At 40.5% G+C, this 22,978-nt stretch overlaps 1 protein-coding gene across 3 annotated transcripts in view; it reads left to right on the top strand.

Moving 5' to 3' along the window:
• The window catches only part of LOC104575607 (uncharacterized), a 36,554-nt gene that overhangs the window by 5,145 nt on the left and 8,431 nt on the right, over nt 1–22,978 (top strand). For 2 of the 3 annotated variants that reach the window (XM_088538829.1, XM_088538828.1), the window contains exons 2-7: nt 891–1,024; nt 8,188–8,303; nt 10,221–10,385; nt 11,423–11,601; nt 15,334–15,464; nt 16,871–16,985. In XM_088538829.1, the coding sequence (XP_088394955.1) occupies nt 891–1,024; nt 8,188–8,303; nt 10,221–10,385; nt 11,423–11,601; nt 15,334–15,464; nt 16,871–16,985 (840 nt within the window). Of the gene's footprint in view, nt 1–890; nt 1,025–7,770; nt 7,895–8,187; nt 8,304–10,220; nt 10,386–11,422; nt 11,602–15,333; nt 15,465–16,870; nt 16,986–22,978 lie in introns of those variants that run through there. The other variant, XM_088538830.1, reaches the window with a different exon arrangement.

The raw sequence follows: 22,978 nt of genomic DNA, 5'->3' as shown, positions 1-22,978 counted from the left end.
CAGCTACTTCCTTCATAAGAAGAAATAATCTGCTTGTATAAAGAATATAAGCCTGATCCAGGCTGGTTGAGACATTACGTTTTCTAAGCAAGACATTACATTTTCTGAAACAAACTCTTTTTTGTTGTTTGTTTTTGATCAAGATTACAGTATATTGCATGTTTTTTTTTAATCTCTATTAGTGTACTTTCTAATGGAAAAATAAAGTAACCAAAATATGCATTTGTAATTTTCTTCTGTATTCTACCCTATTATGAGTAAATTCCTGCTTACCTACCTCCTCAAATATCATCTTGTACCAGATTATGCAAAACTAAGACTGATAATAAAAAAAAAAAAATACTTGGTGCACTCATGAGTTAAGACAAACATTTGAAAAAATTCTTAAGATTTCCTTTTAATTAATAAGAATGAATAAAATCTCTATGAAAGAAAACCTACAAAAAGTATCAGTTAATACAGGCAAATGTCTTAAAGACCCACTGAAAAATAGGTTTACTGTTTGAATTTCCTGAACAAGGATTTTTTCAGAGGAGAAAAAGGTTAACTATAAATTATTTATTTGATAAGTGTGGTATATTTTGGTCTGTGCTACTTACCATAGTAATATGGAATACACTGGTATAGATATTGTGTTGCATGAATTATAAAGAAAATAAATCTTGCTTACATGGGCTTCTGCCTTTTCCATTTTTTTATTAAGAAGAAGGTGCTGTGCTTTTATCTTTAATGACCTATAAGCAAGTGAACTAGTGAATTTCTATAATCTGGTCTTTTTGGTACCTTTCTGAGAAGACAAAACAAACAAACAAAAAAAAACCCTTTTATATTAAGTAATGGTTAAAAACACATGCATATGACTAATTGGTTTTTCTCCTTTTATCTTACAGCAACGCACCTCTTGCTTTTTCCTCCAAAGTATGTTATATTAAGTTTCGTGAAGCATCGAGTGTTGGTGTGGCCCAGCATCTAACAAACACAGTTTTTATTGACAGAGCTTTGATAGTTGTGCCCTGTGCAGAAGGTTGGTATTTCAAATGTTTCTCTGTAATGTCTTTGTCCTGTCTGCTAATTGTTTTAAGCTTACACCCTGTAAGGTGTTGCTCTGTTGTTGTTTTATTTCACTACTTTTTGAAAAAAAAATTAAAATGAAAAAATTAAAATGGAAAATGAATTAAAAAGACTAATTATGTAGATTTGATCACAGTTAAGCATTAGAAAAAATGGATTTAAATTAGGATAATTCTTTTTTTTATAATTGTCATACATCTGCTTGGGGAGAGAGTCATAAGTTTTTTCCATTTGATTTGATTGGCATAGAACTTATTTCCAAACAAAGTTCTCACTGAAGTCAACGAGCACTGAGAGGATGAGACATTTTGAATCTTAATGTATCTCTGTCTTTTTTTTTCTCTTTCTTTTGACTGATAGTTTTTCCCATTCTTTTAGACTGAATTGCAGTCTGTCATGTGTGTAGGTGTATGCATTTGGACATTTTAGCTCTATCTAATTTAAAATAGTTTGTATTCATGGTGATACTTACTGTTTGAATGTAAGATGTTTAGCTGCTAATTTAAGAGAAAATATTCAGTTTCCCCTTCTTATTACTGTGGAAAATACTACTTTGTACAATAAAAAGGCTTTCTAGTGTATCCTGGTACTCCTTTTGAGTACTTCTTGAAAAATGCAATAATGCATTTTTCAGATTGCTTCCAGTGTAAAATATTTTCGTCATTTCTAACATGATAAAATACTTGATGAGTACTAAATTTGCAGGTGTTTCTTAAACTAGGTTTGAGGCTATACTTTTATAGCCGTGTTGAATTCAAGAGTAATACCTACTGTTAACATAATACCTGCAAAGATCTGAGTACAGTATAGCCTTAACATTTCTGAAGCGTGTGAAGGCAGGTGTGGCTGCAGTTACGTAGAGCCCCATTGACTTCATTGGGATCACTGTGGAATTAAGTGTCTTCCCATTTGTAACTGGGCTTGTTGTCTCCTTGGAGTAGAAATGTTACAGCCAGGGGAGTTAACTAACTGCTTTGAACATGGAAGCTGTTTTGCCACAAAGAATATTTGGAACGATTCAACAATCAACTACAGAAAAATCTGTTAGTAGCACGACTTTTCCTGCAAGAATCAGATTTGGGCTCCAAAAATGCTGCTAACTTGGTCAGGTTTGTTTACAGTGCCCCAGAATGTCTTTTGCATATTTGCCATGTCATGATCTGGGTAGCATGAGATTAGTGCCTCTATGATAACAAACTGGGATGTTCCTGGCAAACTGACAAATCTCCAAAACTTCATAGATCATAAAGCTGCTTTAACTAAAAATTATATTGACCTAGATATATTGTCTGTTCTCACAGCCTTATTAACATGGGCATATGGCACATGTTTTTGCCTTTGTCTAGATTTTTAATAGTTTTATGCCCTGTTTGGAGGATCTTTTTGTTTTATCTTTTAAACTTACTCATAAGCTACAGAGAGGATATTGCTGTATCCACTTGAAAGTTGGAAATGGGATTTGTGTAGGCAAAATATATTTGACCAAACTTCTCGTTACTGAGAAAAATGCCCCAAAGTAATTGACTATAAATGATTCAGGATCTTAGTTTTATGTTTCATCCAAAAGACCTTAGCACTGGTTCAGTACTGCCAGAGAGGGAAGATTGCTGCCTAATGAATGAACGACACTTGCTGGTGTTTTTCTTGCGCTGAAATCACTGCCTGATGTGATATGGCAACAGGCAGGTAAAGCTGCATTTTCCTGTGTCTCTTGATGGTAGACAATGACGGGAAGAAGAATAAAATCAAAATTCTGAGAAATCTTGTCATTCCAAACCCATTTGTGGGAATTTCTGAGAAAATTTTTATAGAAAAAAATGTCATTCTGTTCCAAATCATTCTAGATGCTACAGAGATTTATGCATGATTAGGTGAGCAAGTGATTGGACTGTGAGACCAAATTCTTTTTTTTTAATGTAACTTTTACAAAATCATTTATTTTAATTTGTAAAGAACTGAATTCACATGGGATTAATCCTCTGAGGAATTTACCGTGTGGTTGGAGACCACCTTGCAAAATTTTTGATTCCCTATGCATTGTTAATGGGGTTAGTGGAGCTTATCCCAGGCTTTCCAAGTCGTAATGGCCATAATCTACTGAGAGGTTAAATTATGTCCCGGCTAACAGGGCCAGTACTGAAATGTTTCATGCGTCAAATTGAACATAAAGGAGAGGTAAGGTGTAATGCAGAAAACTTGGGTTTTAGAAACCTTAACAAAATCTGAAATTTAGAGTGTACTTAAATAGTGGTACATGAGGGGAGTATGAGGAGAGAATCATTACACAATGAAAATAATATTAATTTGGGGACATCTAACAGACATTTTAACAAAAATGTAACCGTAAATGAAGCTTACATTTTCATGCTGTCAAAGTGACTTTTCTTTTTTGTGTATCAATGATTTTTTTTTCTTTAAATGTTATACTTTGAGAAAGCAAAGGTTGAAAAATAATAAAGATGCCACCCTAATCATCATTCTAAACTTTATGTCCACATTTTCTGGTAGATGGATTTTGACTATTAATTTGGCTTATGTTTTCTCTGTGTGATATTTGTGCATTATTAGATGACTAGACTGGCCAAGGCAGACCTGTTACACTTGCCTGAGTTAGGCATTGTTTGCCATGCCACTAAACCTGCCACCAAGTGAAAACTTCATGGGGGAAATGAGATCGAAGTCTGGCCTGCTGAAGATGGACACCCTGTCTCTGTTTTTATTTTATTTTGCTTTCTTTCCTTTTGTTTTTTCTTTCTTTTTTTTTTTTTTTTAAAGTCCCTTTTTTGTTTTGTTAAATCTTTCTCCCTTGTACTTGTGAACTGGTACTTCGGTTCTGTACAGATGCTGTTTTGTAAAGGGTTCAGAGTGCTTCATTTTGAAGTTGACCTGAAGATGATTATAGAATAGTGGATATTTTAGAATATGATTAACTAAATTTTATGTTGTGAACTGGGGATAAACTTGCTTTGGAGTACATATAAGCATGTAAGTTCATCAGACTGTGTGAGAAGACTGAAATAGTGAAAAATATTCCAGTTTTAAGGTATTGTTTTTACATATGTTGTACTTTATGAGCTTATTTTGGAAAAGGGCAGTTTAAACTTTAGTTGCTGGAGAAATTTACCAAAAAAAAGGCATGAATCTTACTCTGCCACTTTCTTATTATCAACAGAGTAGCTTCATTTAAAATCGTTACATGTTTAAAAGAAGGCTTTGTATTTATATCTGAGGAATTTAAATTAATGATTTCTGAATTTGAAGTTTCTTACATGGTAGATATCATGAAATGCTTAATTCCAGCAAAGTCTTGCTCCAGTGAGGTTAGTGGCAGTAAGATTTTATCCTTTTGTCCTCTCTAACTTTTAGAAAAACCCTTTACTGCTCATAAGTACAAATGCAGACTGAGGTTTTGGTTGGAGTGGGAGACACGTTGTCTTTAAACGCTGTGTTTTGTGGGAAGATTGAATTGATGCTCCATGTGTGTATGTGTGTCTATGTGTATATGTGTTGCACTTCCACATGCTCCAGTGGTGTTTCTCCTCCCCCCCCCCCAATCTTCTTGGGCATCTTTCTCACAAACCCTGGCATTTTGTGCTGGAGTGACGTGAAAGATTATTATCCCTACATGTCCATCTAGCCTCTTTCTTTGGCGTGCCACGCCTGGATGGAAGGGGTGGACTAGGGTGTGTATCTGTGCCTCAAGCCTCTCCCAGCCAAGTGTATTAAGATCAATTGCTTTCACTTTCAGAGCACCAGGCTGCCAGCTGCAGCTGAGAAGGGTTTTGTTTCATGATCTCTGGATTTAGTTGTGTAGGTAGAAGGGGTAATTGCCAGTAGCTGTAATCTCTTTAGTCATTGCTGCTAAATCCAATAAGAATCATGAATTAGATCATACAGAAGTCATTTAATTCCTATGTGAGCATTCCACATTGATTTAAAATAAAAGCAAAATAGCAATTATTTCCATTATATTTAAAGGACATGGGAACAGATTTTTTTTTTTTTTTTCCAACGGGCAAACTTACTTATTGCTGAAGCAGATTGCAGGGAAATTAAATATGTAGTTTCAGTACAAATGGTAGGAAGCAGGATAAAAACAGTGTTCAGCATCTGCTTAACACAGACACTTTCTCTGTACAGTACCTTGCAAAATGGATTGTGATATGGACCAAGTTGACTAGGACAACTAACCACTTAAAAATACAAGTAATTAACAAAGATAACTTGTATTTAGGAGAACTGTATATGTATGCCTAAGAAGCATAAGGTGTTTCTAGGCAATGCAGGGATAATCTACGTTTGCTTCCAGAATCTTTCACAAAGCAAACAGTTAAATAAATACATTATCATAGTATCATTACTTTAATTAAATACTCAAAAACCTTTAAGAAATATTTCTAAGGATGTGATATATGTGGCAATATATTACTTTTGTCTGATTTCCCTGAATAGAAAAATAATCTTTGACATTTCCATTCTACTTACAAATAAACATCAGTTAAAAAAAAAAAAACAAAGTTATCCTGCTGCAGGATATATAAAGCTGTAATGTCCTAATTTGTTGTCTCTTAACTCACATGTTCTGTTATATATTTCTGTGAGCTTATTGTTGTTAAATGCTTGAACTCTTAAAAACTAGAGGGGGAATATGTGAAAAGACAGCATCTCCAAAATACAGGCAGATATACAAACAAATCTGTATGTAAAAATAGACCCCTTTTCAATCTTGCATAAAATAAACAAATCTTTGTGGCATTTTTATTTTTTTTAAATAAAAATATGTTTTTGAGAGACCAGACTATTCTGGAAATTATGTTACCAACTCATAATTTAAATAGGCATATTATTCATCCTTTGAACTGCCATGGTAATTTACATTTCACTGAAAATATTTAACAAATTCCTTAAGCGAAATTTAAGCTACTAATTCCATTTATTTCAGTAAGATGCCCTATATGCTTAAAATTTTGGCTTGGGTTTAAGTACCTTTCTGAACTTGATTCATTGTCTGTTTAGTTATATACCTAACTCAGTTCCTATTTACAAGGGCATTTAAGCATTTCTTGAGTTCATCTACCTAAGTGCATACCGATTTTTTTGTAAGTGCATGCTTTAAATTAGGCATATGCTTATGTACATTATTGAATACATCTAAATCATAGTGTAGCTATGCTGTTTGAGGAGCCATTTCTGTTCAGGAGATGGTGTGGTTGATAAGGGTCTGGTGATCAGTCATTCGAAACCACTGAAGTATTTTGATTTTCAGAAGAACTATTATATAATTATATGTCAAATTTTCATGCACAGTTATTATAATTGTGTATTTGGAAGCCTGCTTAGCTACACAGTAGGCAGGATATTCAGCTAAGTACTTGATTTCTTGTGAGCATTCAGGCAAACCAGGTATAGCTGCCATGGCATGGCTCACTTCAAAATGAGGCCGGGGAAGAGCTCTCAGTGCTGAATACTGTGGTGATGGCTCAAACTCATGCATATTTTAAAGAAAAGCCATGGAAGGCATTATTGCACAGTTATTCCTTAAGTGCTAATGACTTTACTATTTTCTTTCTTAGATAACAAATGATTTGTTTTGTGCATGTTAATGATCAAGGTGTCTCAAAATTTAAAATAGCTATCCGTAAATAGGTCATGAGACAAAAGTCGGTACTGTTATTTTATCTTTTCTATTCCATCCATGTTACAATTAAATTAATTTTCATTTATTTTGTCCTTTGGGCTTACCTAACTGTAACCCAATCCTGGGATGCATATCTGTAGAACAGGTTTGCAACACTTTGTTGTTGTTTTGTTTTGTTTAAGTAGTGTGATTCCTGTGGGGGTTAGTAAAAGTTGTACAATTTTTTAAAGTTTATCTCATATGTTGCTTTTTTATAAGAATGTATTCATTTTAAATTCCTGAGGTTAGAGGTTTAGTTGTGAAAACATTATTTGAATCAAAGCACTACAAGATACAGGCATAGTACTTGTAGATTCTTTGACTTTTATAACATGTTTAAATAAAAGGATTTATGTAAGTAAAGTGCAAAAGGATCAATTAGATAGAATATATAGTGATGTCTGCAGTTTTGAACATATCTTAGGTATCTAATATGCCTAGCATAAATAGGATTTCTTCTTACAGTTTTCAGTTCAGTGTTTAGTTACAATGATAGCTAAATTAACTTTTAAACCTATATTTAGTTCAGGTTAGATACTACTTAGGTTATTAACATGATAGGGAGAGTATAATGTGATTCAAATAGTAGAAAATGTGTATTTTAGGAAAATATCCCTTGCTTAGCTGATCAGTTATGATTTTCTTCAATCTCAGTAAATTTACAGCTAATTTATGAAAATTTCATATAAACTGAGATAACCCTGAATGGAAGACAGTATTGGTCCAAAATTTATTGCCCTTCCCCTCCTCCCCAAGTTTGCTTGTATTATAGCCTGTGTGGAGTCACAATAGTTCTTATTTTATTTTTATTTATTTTTTTTTACTTCAAAAATAGGTAGCATCACAGAAGGAAAAAGCACAGATTTCCATTAGCACTTTTTTTCTTTTTTTTCTTTTTTTTTCTTTCTTTTTTTTTTTTCTTTGTTTTCTTTTTTTTACTGATTTGGTTATTTGTCATTTCTGGGGATTAAACTTTAAAAAATGTTCTTCTTTTCTGTATCTGATGTTCTGTGTGCTATTAGTGATGCAGCCAACACGAACGGTTGTCATGTGTAAAACAACTTTCGATCACCGGGAAAACGCCGTCCTGGGAAAGCGTCCATGCTTGATATCGTTTGGTTCATGAACATTAAGTTTCCAGTACAGGTGACCCATAGCTCAAAGTGTTAAATAATTGTCCACATTATTCAGTTTTTAAAATAGTAATCCATTAATGAGAGATTGCTCGTTTTTGAAGTTTTGCTCACTTTTGTTTTTCCTAGTAGAGCAGAGTAAAAGGAAAAACTTAAGTTCTTATTTATTTCTTTGTAAGGATCTGGTAGATAGATTCATTCTTATTTATTACCATTTTTAAATGCAAGGGTAGTTATAAAATCATAGAAAGAGTAACTTCTGTCTAGTGTTGCAGCTCTCTATAATGTTCTTAATTGCTTCTTCAGGTAAAATCCCAGATGAAGCCAAAGCCCTTTCTCTGTTGGCACCTGCTCCTACTATGACGAGTCTGATGCCTGGTGCAGGGTTGCTCCCTATACCCACACCAACTCCTCTGACTACAGTAAGTAAAATTTAGTCACTGCTTGCTTTCTGCCTTCCTCTGCTGAGTAGCCTGTTCTGTGTTCAGAGATTGTGAACTACCTAATCCATGGGTGTTGTCTTATGTGCTAAATCACTGAGAGTGTTATAGCTCTCTGCTGTGGCCTCTCTTGCAAGGATAGATCACAATGGGTCTAGGAAGGGACAATTAAAATGGACATAACCAAGAGCAGTATTTACCTGATGTTTTGCAAAGCAGAAATATGAAAGAAACACCAAGGAAAGGTACCAATCATCTTAATGCTCTTGAAAATATCCATTTGTGTACTAATAGAAAATACAGTAAAATACAGCTCATTAGGCAGAAGGTCTGCCCCGTATGAACACTCCCTGCCCTCCTTCAGTAGGCTTTCTAGCTACTTTAGCATGTGGCACTTTTTTTGTAACAACTCTTTGCTTTCTGGCAATCTGTTCAGATGTTAGGAAGATAGAGAACAGTTAGAAACAGTCCCTTCTCCCCTTCCTCTGCCCGCAGTTAGTTATATGCATATATTCACTATCATGCTAATACATTTTCATGTTCTATGGATGAAAGTTTTAAAAACAAAGTCTCAGTAGTTAATTCCATGGATCCAAACTTCAGCTTTCTTTATAAAATGTCATCTTTGGTTGAATAAGAACAACTGGTTCTGCTGCTGCATCACTAAGTACTAGCTATTGGCGTCTTGGACAGATGGACTATGGGTAAGTGTAGTCAACACAAGCAGATAAAAGGCAGAGGAAATGCCTGAAATCACCTCTTTCTGTCCAACACAGTATTAATTAACCCTGTCATCAAGCCACTATTTCCTTTTCCTTTAGATTTACTTCCTTTCAGTAGAAACAATAATTTACTATGCTTGTGAGTGGAAGCTGCTCTGTGGTGAGCAATCTATGCTTATTGTATAGCTTTAAAATTGTTTTCATTACTTATCTGTCAATAGTGAGGACAAATTAATTATTTTAAATGCTGGTGCTCTAAATGACCAATCGGCAACCACAAAATGAACTAGAAACATCAGATACTTGTGTAAGACTTGTAACAATAACATAGTGTATTTGGACAAGGCTTCCCATACTGTCTACTCCTAAGATACCTTTGTTAGGAAGGTTTACTCTGAGACCTGTATCAGATGATTGGATACACTGCTGTGATGATACTTAATGATGATCATCCCCTCCTTGGTCTTATGTATTTGGGGAAAGAAAATGTGTATCTGGAACTTCCGCTGCTGAAAGAATTTAATTTGAAGGCTACATATCTGCTACGGGGCTCTTCTGGTTCAGTGGTACTTGCAAAACATTGTAGTGGATTTTACTTCTAAGTTACAGGAAGATTTAAGATTCTGTTGATCGTCGGCCAGGCAGAGATGTTCATATGCTGGGTTAGATTTGTGTGCATGTTTGTGATGGGCTATATCCAGTGACCATAGCATTTTTAATAGTGTTTTTTTCTTCATGCTTCTTCCTTGTTCTTACCAGTCCAAAGGCAAGATTGTTTGTAACCAAAATTAAATCAGTCCTCAGTATTCCTCATTCACTCATAAGTCTTCTAGTGGCAAAAATAAGTATATTAGCAGTGCTTGAAAGAATCTGACTCAAGTTGACGACTGCTAGCACTAGAAATCAGAATGCAGATTATTCAACTGATATCCTGCATTCCTGGACAAACCTCTTTTATAAGGTGGTAGCTGATAGCATATAGAAAATCCTAGTATAGAAAGTTAGTTATGGGTAGATTTCTTTTGTAAAAGTTCATAACTGGGGCCTTACAGTTTAAGGAATTGGCTAGGCTCATTAGATTGATTCTACAGAAATACCCAAGACTGGCAAGTATTACCAAGTGAAGTATCTCCCACCAATGCCCGTTTGAAAAAAATACTGTTTTTATGTTTTCTAGCTTGGTGTTTCACTTGGCACTTTGGGGGCTATACCAGCAGCAGCATTGGACCCTAACATTACGGCACTGGGAGAAATACCACAGCCACCAATTATGGGGAATGTGGACCCATCCAAAATTGATGAAATCAGGAGAACAGTCTATGTTGGAAACTTGAATTCACAGGTAGCTTTTTTTTTTTTTTTTTTTCCCTCTCTCTCTACTGGAGATATTAATGTAGAACCTAATATGAAGAACTATAATTTGAGTTAAGATTGTTTTCTCTAGTTGATGACAATAGGAACTGAAACAAAAACATGTTGGTGTTATTTTGTATTCTGAATGCTATTGCATCAGCCAGCTCAAACAGGACCGTGGAATTAACTCTAGTAGGGAGCTGGGAATTGAAGAAACATGTTTATGATTGTGTGGGATGGTCAAACATCCAACTGGGAAATGTTAGCTGAGCAGTATCTCAGAAGCCACACGATCATGGTAGCTGTCCCCCACGCGCCTCTACTATTGTTTAAGCACAGTAAGAAGGATTTCATCTTGTGAAGTATAAGGAATTGGCTGTTACTGGAGGATAGCAATTTCTCATAATAAAAGTATCAAAACCACCATAAGCAGCCATGTATTTCTACGAAAGGAAAGCTTTAATATGGCAGCCATTATTGTTTAAGGGTTAGTTGAAAAACTCTTTGCTCTTGACTGAAAGCAATATAAATATTTGATTTTGTGAGTTGATTTGACTGTTGAAGAAGCTAGTAGAGTATTAAGAGTGCTATGGATCCCAATAAGGTAAAACTAATTGGAAGCTATTAGAACCACTGAGAAAAGCAAAGCTTTGCAATAATGTTTCAGTATATTATTGTACTGATCAAAAACACAATCAATAGAAGAAATAGTTTTGATATAGGTACACAAGGAAACTCCTTATCAGTTACTTCGGGTGTGGAAAGTACAAAATCCTGTGAAAGTGTGTTTATAAACTAAATATAGGACTTTATGACATGTGGTTGCATTATTTTAAATCATGGTATACTCTTTAGGTTTCTGGAATAAAAAATAGTATCTGTCTGTGTTAAAGGATAGTTTTACTAAATTCATGTTGCCTATGTCATAACGGTGAAATCTTCTTTCAAAATCTGTAGCTCTTAAATTACCTGATATGTTGGATAATATATATTTTATTTCAGCTGATCTTTTTGACTTTCTTTTAGACTACAACAGCAGATCAGCTGCTTGAATTTTTTAAGCAAGTTGGAGAAGTCAAATTTGTGCGAATGGCAGGTGATGAGACCCAGCCAACACGATTTGCTTTTGTGGAATTTGCAGACCAGAATTCTGTTCCTCGAGCCCTTGCCTTTAATGGAGTTATGTTTGGAGACAGGCCATTGAAGTAAGAAATTAATTATCCATATAAAGACTAAATGAGAGATTTCTTAGTATCCTTACACATTTATGGGGTTTTTGCTTCTATGACCATGGGACTCTGATGACCGCCAGCTAGCGGGGAATGATGGGAACCCCCTCAGCAAGAGGGGCACATGTCTCTTTGCCAACCTTGTTAGGAGGGCTTTAAACTAGGTGAGAAGGGGGAAGGGGAGTGTCACACAGACAGGGCAATCAGTACCACGCACCCAAGGTCAGATGGTGTCCAGCGGGAGTATGGCAGCGGGGAAGTGAAGATAGGAGATAATCGCAGAGGGTCTTCTTTCACCCTTCCTGGGAAACCTGCAGGCTCAATTACTTCCCTGCAATGCCTGTACACCAACGCACGCAGCATGGGGAATAGCAGGACGAACTGGAGATCTGTGTGCGGTCCCAGCATCATGATCTCATTGGAATCACAGAGACGTGGTGGGATAGCTCGCATGACTGGAGCTGTGTGCTCTTTAGGAAGGACAGGCTGGGAAGGCGAGGTGGTGGAGAGCAACTGGAATGCATGGAGCTCAACCTGGGGGTGGATGATGAGCAAGTTGAGAGCTTGTGGGTAAGGGTTAAAGGGCAGGCTAATGGGGGAGACACTGTGGTGGGTGTCTGCTACAGGCCACCTGACCAGGATGAGGAAGTTGATGAGGCCTTCTATAGTCAGCTGGATATTGCCTCACAGTCACAGGCCCTGGTTCTCATGGGGGACTTCAACCACCCTGACATCAACTGGAAGGACAACACAGCCAGGCACAAACAGTCCTGGAGGTTCCTGCAGTGCGTTGATGATAAGTTTTTGATGCAGGTTGTGGAGGAGCCAACGAGGAGAGGTGGGCTACCGGACCTCGTGCTAACAAATAGAGAGGGACTTGTTGGAGATGTGAAGGTGGGGAGGTAGCCTCGGCTGCAGTGACCATGAGTTGGTGGAGTTCAGGATGCAACGAGGAGGAGGCAGGGCTGTAAGTAGCCTTGCAACCATGGACTTCAGGAGGGCCAACTTTGGCCTCTTCAGAGACCTCCTCAGAAGAATCCCATGGGCTAGAGCCCTAGAAGGAAGGGGGGCCCAAGAGAGCTGGTTAGTTTTCAAGCAGCATTTCCTCCACACCCAGCAACAGTGCATCCCTGTGTGTAAGAAGTCAGGCAGAGGGGGCAGGAGACCTGCGTGGATGAGCAAGGAGCTTGTGGCAATGCTCAAGCAGAAGGTGGCGGTATACAGAATGTGGAAAAAAGGACAGGCCCCCTGGGAGAAATACAGAAACGTTGTCAGGGAATGCAGAGATGAGACAAGGAAAGCTAAGGCACGTCTGGAACGCAATCTGGCAAGGGGTGTTAAAAATAACAAGAAAAACTTCTTCAAATATATTAACAGCAAAAGGAAGATCAGGGAAAACGTGGGTCTGCTGGTGAACAGGGTGGGTACCCTGGTTACGAATAACACAGAAAAAGCAGAGTTGTTCAATGCCTCCTTTGCTTCGGTGTTTACCAAGGGCAGCCCTTTAGAGCCCCAGGCCCTAGGGATAAGAGAAGAAGCCTGGAGAGAGGAAGACTCGCCCTGGGTAGAGGAAGATTGGGTCAGAGAGCACCTAAGGAAACTCGATACCCACAAATCCGTGGGCCCTGATGGGATGCACCCCAGAGTGCTGCGGGAGCTGGCAGAGGTCATAGCTAAGCCGCTCTCCATCATCTTTGAAAGATCCTGGAGAACGGGGGAGGTGCTGGAGGACTGGAAGAAGGCCAATGTCACGCCAGCCTTCAAAAAGGGCAAGAAGGAGGACCCAGGCAACTACAGGCCAGTCAGCCTCACCTCCGTCCCCGGAAAAGTGATGGAACGGCTCATACTGGCCGTTGTCTCCGGGCACATGGAGGACAAGAAGGTGCTCAAGATTAGTCAGCATGGATTCACCAAGGGGAAATCTTGCTTGACTAACCTGATAGCCTTCTATAATGGAATGACCGGCTGGATAGACGAGGGGAGAGCGGTGGATGTCGTCTATCTTGACTTCACCAAGGCTTTTGACACCGTCCCTCACAACATCCTCCTGGGCAAGCTCCAGAAGTGTGGGATAGATGAGTGGACAATGAGGTGGATTAGGAACTGGCTGGATGGCAGAGCTCAGAGGGTGGTGATCAGCGGTGCAGAGTCCAGTTGGAGGCCTGTAGCAAGCAGGGTCCCCCAGGGGTCAGTCCTTGGTCCAGTCCTGTTCAATTTATTCATGAATGACCTGGATGAAGGCACAGAGTGCTCCCTCAGCAAGTTTCCTGATGATACCAAACTGGGAGGAGTAGCTGATACCCCAGAGGGCTGCGCTGCCATCCAGAGGGACCTGGACAGACTGGACAACTGGTCGGTGAAAAACCTCATGAAATTCAACAAGGCCAAGTGCAAGGTCCTGCACCTGGGGAGAAATAACCCCAGACACCAGTACAGGCTGGGGACCGACCTTCTGGAGAGCAGCTCTGCAGAGAGGGACCTGGGCGTCATGGTGCACGACAAGGTGACCATGAGGCAGCAGTGTGCCCTTGTGGCCAAGAAGGCCAATGGGATCCTGGGGTGCATTAAGAAGAGCGTCTCCAGCAGGTCAAGGGAGGGGATCCTGCCCCTCTACTCAGCCCTGGTGAGGCCACATCTGGAATACTGTGTCCAATTCTGGATTCCACAGTACAAGGGGGATGTGGAGCTGCTGGAGAGAGTCCAGCGCAGGGCTACGAGGATGATCAGGGGCCTGGAACATCTGCCGTACGAGGAGAGGCTGAGAGAGCTGGGCCTGTTCAGCTGGAGAAGAGAAGGCAGAGAGGGGGCCTGATCAGTGTCTATAAGTACCTCAAGGGAGGGAGTGAGGAGGATGGTGCTGGCCTCTTTTCAGGGGTGGCCACCGACAGAACTAGAGGAAACGGCCACAAACTGAAGCACCAGAAGTTCCACAGGAATTTAAGGAAAAATTTCTTGGCAGTGAGGGTGCCAGAGCCCTGGAACAGGCTGCCCAGAGAGGTTGTGGAGTCTCCTTCTCTGGACATCTTCAAAACCTGCTTGGATGCAGTCCTGTGCCATGTGCTCTAGGTGACCCTGCGTGTGCAGGGTGGTTGGACTAGATGACCTCTAGAGGTCCCTTTCAACTTTAAGCATTCTGTGATTCTATACGTTTATGACACTGATCTGCAGGAAACCATTGTGGACTTTTTCAGTATAAAGAGTTCTGATTAGCAAACTATGTAACTTCTGTTAACTGCAATTTCAAGATTGAAAATAACCTCTATAAATATGGTATAGTTTAACATATATCTCTATTTAATCATGGGGTAGTGACAGTAGATAACGGTGAGAGAATCCGCAAAGTCCTTTAGCTAATTAAGCTTTAAATAGGATGGCTAAGTAGATCTTAATGTGTAGGTTTGATCTATAGTGCCGAAATAGATTTCTAGATCCCTACTGGAAAATATTGAATCCTGTATTTCTGTAAAATTACATAGGAACAGTATGCAGCATGTACTTAAAAATGGTAAAATTGGAAGGCAATAAAAGCTGTACATTTATATTTTAATATTTAGCCAGAACAGTTGAGTCTTAGAAGAAGTTCTTAATCATAAGTGTCAGTTAAGAACTTTTTCTTCTTTGTCTTTCATTTTTGCTCTACAAGTATTTGTGGATTAAAGCTTTTTTGTTTGTTTTTGTTTTCTGTTTTGTTGTTGTTCATTAATTTAGAATAAATCACTCCAATAATGCCATAGTGAAGCCTCCTGAAATGACACCACAGGCTGCTGCCAAGGAACTGGAAGAAGTGATGAAGAGAGTAAGGGAAGCCCAGTCTTTCATATCCGCTGCTATTGAGCCAGGTTGGTGTATTATGTTCACTACTTAGCAGGCATGTTATGTGTGTATCTTGGCACACACTTTTAAGAGCAGTTTCAAACACAGGACAAGAGTACTCAAAGGTATACAATAAGTTTGGTAAAAAATGTTAATAGTAAAAATTATCTTTATGAAAGAAAGCAGTAGAATACGGATTATTTTTTATTTCATTGCATTTTTTTCAGATATTTGTTCATTGAATGCATTCAAAATAAGTCAACACTAAACCAAATAATACTTAATATTGGTGTTTTTTAAGTTCAAAGTACTTTACAAACATTTAAAAGAAAGTGCTTTATGTTTTGTTTCGTTCTCTAGCTCTATGGTCAGAGGGAGCTAGCATGATGCTAAAAGCAGCAATGTTATGCTTTTCTTGTCTTCACCAGGTTAATTTTGTCCCTTTGCTACACTCTTTTTCATGTTGGCTCAAGGCTGTGTGCATCCTCTTAGCAAATGGGATCAGAGAATGAATCTGAGTTAAAACATCCCATATTTTAATGGACTTTTTTCACCCAGATTGATTTCCTGATCCCTGTAATCATTGAGATGTCAGGTCAAGGAAGAAGGTATTGGCGAGTTGGGAAGTTAGACTGCCATGTTAGTGCTGACTTAAGCTGACTTAAACTGACTGCAAAACTACCGCCTAAAAATTCTTAACTTGTTAAATTTGGAATTGAGATCATGCTTTTTCTTTCAGTCAATGAGATTTTATTGTTCTTATTAACAGATCTAGACTTATGTAAGTTAGATAGTTCTCTTTTTAGAGTTGGAAGAAAAATAGCTTTAAAGTTTCCTCAATGTTAAGCAGCAGAATAACAGTCTTCTGGCATCTGAACCAAAGTCTGCCAAGGTCACTGGTAAGCTTTCCATTGACTTCATGGCCTTTGGATCAAACTTCACCCCCTTCTCTCCACCCCTTCCTCCCCCAACGTAGTGTTTGAGGAGTGAAACATTAATATTTGTACAGTGGTTGGGATATTTAAAAGAACAACTTTCTAAGTATTGTTTACATTTTATCCACACTTTCAAAATTATGCCCTCTAAAATTATTCTTCTCAGGGTTTTAAAAATAAAAAGTATTTATATTAAATAATATACCAAGAGGAGAACATGTTTTAATTTGTTCATTGTGGCAGCAACATAAATCCCATTCCTAATAGAGCTAGCTGTTTATAATTATCTGATTTGTGTGTACTGCTGCAGGATGGCTGCACTCAACGAGTATATGCAATGACTTTCTTGGATGTTTCTGAAGGATATTTGCAAACAAGGAAGATGTGCAGAGAGTAGGCCCCTTGCACTATATGTGGTACATTCCACTTGTGCCAAATTGTTAACTGGGATCTTTAAATGTTCTGAGTTACACTGCAAAGTGGTTTTTTCCTCTCAGAGTCTGGAAAGAGCAGTGAAAGAAAAGGCGGTCGATCTCGTTCCCATTCTCGTTCAGAATCCAGGTCTAGTTCAAAATCCCGATCTAGAAGGAAAAGATCACACTCAAAGCACAGGTAGGTATATTTTTTCTTTTCAGAATTGTGCTATTTCTCCTGCATAGTGGTGTTTATTGAGATTTCTTATTTGGGTATGAGACCAGAATCACTTTGGAGAACACTAATTAATTTATACTAACCAGATCAGAGTAATGAGGAACTTTGTCTCTTAACAGATACTCTTTTCCTCAAAATGCTAAATGCATTCAGGATTATTTTTTCTTAAACTAGAAGGTACGATTTATGTCATGTAGCTTTAGCTTATTATATTTTGTGACTTGTGCGTATTGAAAAGAAATAAATATATGTTTTGCAGAAGATTTAGTTTACTGGAACAGATAGGTTGGCTGGTTTTGCTGGTAGAAAATTCCTGATGTACCAAACTTTTAAACATCTAGAAAACAAATGCAGTGTTTCTGCATTTATCAGGTTATCCGTTAACTCTTTTCTCAAAAATGACAGTGTTGCTATGTGACTCTCAACAAGTGCTTCATGAAATGACAGTTTTGTAGTCTCCAAACACAAGGAAAGTCTCCTGAGCACTTTACATAGTCAATTTAAAGATACTTGACTACATCAAATAGAAAAAAGAAACTTGTGGAAAAAATGTATAGATGCAAAACAGATTGAGTTTGATAAGCTAAATGTACTTGTTTCTACTTCTGGAAACTCTGTGCTTTGAACAGCTGTTGATAATTATGTTTTGGGTTGTTTTTTGGGGGAATAGGTTTTTCTTACTGTTTTTAAATGATTTACTATTGCTATTGTCAGTTTTGAATACATACTGAAAAAGGGCCATTATGATTCATTGAGGCAACTTTGCCCCTAAGAATAAACTCCCCTTATCACTTGCCTGTTTTAGTAATTTATAATCCCCCCAAGTTCTTTCATTTCCATGACATAAATTTTTATTCAAGAGCTTATTCTCACTAAATCAATTTGCTCTGTAAATAGTTTGTACTTCTGTATCACTCTGTGAAGCAAGCTGTAGGCAAAAAGAACAGTTTGCTCTTGGTTTATCTTTCTGTGTGCATCCTGAGCTGCAGAAGACAGGTGCAGCTGGTATTTTGTGTGTCGTCTTCAGGATTTATTGGGTAATAAACATGGCCTTTCTATGTTTGGTAAGTTTAATATGATGGTACCTTAGCCTCATGAACAAGGTATCTAATCATGTGTCTTTTGAAACTTAGTTTTCAAAATGAGCTTTTTATTGTTTAGAAAAAGCAGTTATGGTCTTAACCAAATCAGGAATATTTGGGGAAAAATATAGTAATTTTCAAAAAAAAAAAAAAAAAAAAAAAAGCTTTCTTCGGAGTTTAGGCTATGTATATTTATCAGAAGACTAATAGATTTATCCTGGAATACTTGAACATTAGTTGTCTTTGTTTATTACGTGATAAATAATATTCTTTTTTGAGATTATGGTGATTAAGTTGAAAGAGTTTGTGAGCATAGGTTTGAAAAAGTAATGGGACTAAATTTAAACCTGCAGGTAGTGAGTGTTTTTTCTCTTTGTTTGTTTGCTTGTTTTTTTCAAGTTCGGTTAAATTGTAAGGCTGGAAAACCAAGCCAAAAGAGGCCAGTAAAGCCATCTTTCTTCAGAAACCAAGATTCCAGTATGTGATTGGGGTTCAAGGAGGAGGAAAAAAAAAAGTAATTATTTTTGCAAGCTATTAGAAATTATTTATAAGTAGACTCTATGCAGTGTCATTTATTAAGGATGATTATTCTAATTTGATTTTAATTTATACTTTCTAGTGTATTTATGAAAGAGGGTTTTTTTTTCCTTTGTATTCTATGCTATGCTTTTGTAACAAAAATAAATTTTGTTTAAACGGTGTACTTTTGAAGGAGAGGGTGTGCACCTGGTAAAATTCAAGTATAGATATTTCGGAAAATGTTGGTAGATAGTAAAGTACTGAGCTGAAAACTCAAAGAATCATAGAATGCTTAGGGTTGGAAGGGACCTCTAGAGGTCACCTAGTCCAACCCCCCTGCACAGGCAGGGGCACCTAGAGCATGTGGCACAGGACTGCATCCAAGCGGGTTTGGAAGATCTCCAGAGAAGGAGACTCCACAACCTCTCTGGGCAGCCTGTTCCAGGGCTCTGGCACCCTCACTGCCAACAAATTTTTCCTTAAGTTCATGCGGAAGTTTTGTTGCTTCAGTTTGTGGCCGTTTCCTCTAGTTCTATCAGTGGCCACCCCTGAAAAGAGGCCAGTCCCATCCTCCTCACTGCCTCTCTTGAGGTACTTATAGACACTGATCAGGTCCCCTCTCAGCCTTCTCTTCTCCAGGCTGAACAGGCCCAGCTCCCTCAGCCTCTCCTCATAGGGCAGATGCTCCAGGCCCCTGATCATCCTTGTAGCCCTGCGCTGGACTCTCTCCAGCAGATCCACATCCCTCTTGTACTGGGGAGCCCAGAAGTGGACACAGTATTCCAGATGTGGCCTCACCAGGGCTGAGTAGAGGGGCAGGATCCCCTCCCTCGACCTGCTGGAGACGCTCTTCTTAATGCAGCCCAGGATCCCACTGGCCTTCTTGGCCAGGAGGGCACACTGCTGCCTCATGGTCAACTTGTCGTCCACCATGACACCCAGGTCTTTCTCTGCAGAGCTGCTCTCCAGAAGGTCGGTCCCCAGCCTGTACTGGTGTCTGGGGTTATTTATCCCCAGGTGCAGGACCTTGCACTTGGCCTTGTTGAATTGCATGAGGTTTTTCACCGCCCAGTTGTCCAGTCTGTCCAGGTCCCTCTGGATGGCAGCACAGCCCTCTGGGGTATCAGCTACTCCTCCCAGTTTGGTATCATGAGCAAACTTGCTGAGGGAGCACTCTGTGCCTTCATCCAGCTCATTGATGAATAAATTGAACAGGACTGGACCAAGGACTGACCCCTGAGGGACACCGCTAGCTACAGGCCTCCAACTAGAATCTGCACCACTGATCACTACCCTCTGGGCTCTGCCATCCAGCCAGTTCCTAATCCACCTCACTGTGCACTCATCTATCCCACACTTCTGGAGCTTGCCCAGGAGGATGTTGTGAGGGACAGTGTCAAAAGCCTTAGTGAAGTCGAGATAGACGACATCCACCGCTCTCCCCTCATCTATCCAGCTGGTCATTCCATCATAGAAGGCCATCAGGTTAGTCAAGCAAGATTTCCCCTTGGTGAATCCATGCTGACTACTCTTGAGCACCTTCTTGTCCTCCATGTGCCTGGAGACAATGGCCAGGATGAGCCGTTGCATCACTTTTCTGGGGACGGAGGTGAGTCTCACTTGCCTGTAGTTGCCTGGGTCCTCCTTCTTGCCTTTTTTGAAGACTGACATGACAGTGGCCTTCTTCCGGTCCTCCGGCACCTCCCCTGTTCTCCAGGATCTCTTGAAGATGATGGAGAGCGGCTTAGCTATGGCATCTGCCAGCTCACGCAGCACTCTGGGGTGCATCCCATCAGGGCCCATGGATTTGTGGGTATCGAGGTTCCTTAGGTGCTCTCTGACCCAATCTTCCTCTACCCAGGGCAAGTCTTCCTCTCCACCAGCTTCTTCTCTTGTCCCTAGGGCCTGGGGCTCTAAAGGGCTGCCCTTTGTAAACACCGTAGCAAAGAAGGTATTCAGCAACTCTGCTTTTTCTGTGTTATTCGTAACCAGGGTACCCACCCTGTTCACCAGTGGACCCACGTTTTCCCTGATCTTCCTTTTGCTGTTAATATATTTGAAGAAGTTTTTCTTGTTATTTTTAACGTCCCTTGCCAGATTGCATTCCAGATCTGCCTTAGCTTTCCTTGTCTCATCTCTGCATTCCCTGACTACATTCCTGTGTTTCTCCCAGGGGTCCTGTCCTTTTTTCCACATTCTGTATACTGCCGCCTTCTGCTTGAGCATTGCCACAAGCTCCTTGCTCATCCACACAGGTCTCCTGCCCCCTCTACTTGACTTCTTACACACAGGGATGCACTGTTGCTGGACGTGGAGGAAGTGCCGCTTGAAAACTAACCAGCTCTCTTGGGCTCCCCTTCCTTCTAGGGCTCTAGCCCATGGGATTCTTCTGAGGAGGTCTCTGAAGAGGCCAAAGTTGGCCCTCCTGAAGTCCATGGTTGCAAGGCTACTTACAGCCCTGCCTCCTCCTTGTTGGATCCTGAACTCCACCAACTCATGGTCACTGCAGCTGAGGCTACCCCCCACCTTCACATCTCCTACAAGTCCCTCCCTATTTGATAGCACGAGGTTCAGTAGCCCACCTCTCCTCGTCGGCTCCTCCACAACCTGCATCAAAAAGTTATCAATGACGCTCTGCAGGAACCTCCAGGACTGTTTGTGCCTGGCTGTGTTGTCCTTCCAGTTGATGTCAGGGTGGTTGAAGTCCCCCCATGAGAACCAGGGCCTGTGACTGTGAGGCAACATCCAGCTGACTATAGAAGGCCTCATCAACTTCCTCATCCTGGTCAGGTGGCCTGTAGCAGACACCCACCACAGTGTCTCCCCCATTAGCCTGCCCTTTAACCCTTACCCACAAGCTCTCAACTTGCTCATCATCCACCCCCAGGTTGAGCTCCATGCATTCCAGTTGCTCTCCACCACCTCGCCTTCCCAGCCTGTCCTTCCTAAAGAGCACACAGCTCCAGTCATGCGAGCTATCCCACCACGTCTCTGTGATTCCAATGAGATCATGATGCTGGGACCGCACACAGATCTCCAGTTCGTCCTGCTATTCCCCATGCTGCGTGCGTTGGTGTACAGGCATTGCAGGGAAGTAATTGAGCCTGCAGGTTTCCCAGGAAGGGTGAAAGAAGACCCTCTGCGATTATCTCCTATCTTCACTTCCCCGCTACCATACTCCCGCTGGACACCATCTGACTTTGGCTGTGTGGTAATGATCACCCTGTCTGTGTGACACTCCCCTTCCCCCTTCTCACCTGTTTTAAAGCCCTCCTAACCAGGTTGGCCAGCCTTTTGGCAGAGATGTGTGTCCCTCTTGCTGAGATGGTTTCCATCATTCCCCACCAGCTGGTGGTCATCAGAGTCCCATGGTCATTGAAGCCAAAACCCTGTTGCCAAGCCCAGTGGTGCAGCCAGGTGTTAATCTGCCATATCCACCTTCTCCTCCTTGAATCCATTCCCCTCATTGACAGGATAGAGGAGAACACTACCTGGGATCCCATACATTTGATGGCCATCCCAAGGGCTCTGAAGTCATGCTTGATATCCCTCGGTTTCCCTGTGGCATCATTTGTGCCTAGATGGGCCTTGGTTCATGACCTCATCTATCTCATTCCCAAGTTCCAGGGCCTCATACCTGTTGGAAATGGTCCCTGATGGAGGTGAGGTGGGCCATGGAAGGGTTCTTCTGACACCTCGAGTGGGGACCTGTTTCCATTGTTGTTCGTCCCTTGCTACTGTTAATTCTGCCCCCTCTGCCCTATGGCAAGAGAGTACTGGCTTTACAGACTGAATTGGAGGGGTTCTCTGGGTGGCTTTCCTGGGAAGACTGCAGAACACAGCTCCACCAGTCTATTTCTCTTTCACAGTCCCTGATGGCCCTCAGCCTTTCTACCTCCTCCTTCAGCTCCACCACCAGGCTGAGCAGGTCATCCACCTGCTCACACCTAAGGCAGGCTGTGTTTTCACCACTCCCCGGTAACATGGAGAGGCTCAGGCATTCCCCACAGCCAGAAACCTGGACCGCTGCATGTTTCTGTAGCGGTTCAGTCTGGGTCGCTACAGTCTTCCTGGTGGAAGCTCTCTGCTGAGTGGAGATCATGGCTTTACCTGATCTCCCGCTAGTGGAAGAGTCTGTGGAGAGAATTCTTTTCCACACCTGGGAAGAGACTTCCTGACACACCAAACTCCTAATCACTCATGCTTCCTGGGGGCAGCTTTTGAATTCCCGCCTGCCCTGCCGGCTCCGCCCCCGCTGAGTCAGAGCCGCCTCTGGCCGGAGCTCAGCACTGCCCGCACGGGGGTCGGCGCTGGGGCTGCCTCTCGCTGTCTATGCTTTCTCGTTCGGCGGCT

This window comes from Tinamus guttatus, unplaced genomic scaffold (genome assembly GCF_059628265.1).
Source record: "Tinamus guttatus ecotype Peru unplaced genomic scaffold, ASM5962826v1 Tinamus_guttatus_pri_ptg001216l, whole genome shotgun sequence".
In the NCBI taxonomy this organism is placed as follows: Eukaryota; Metazoa; Chordata; class Aves; order Tinamiformes; family Tinamidae; genus Tinamus; species Tinamus guttatus.
This window is presented reverse-complemented; position numbering and strand designations above follow the sequence as displayed.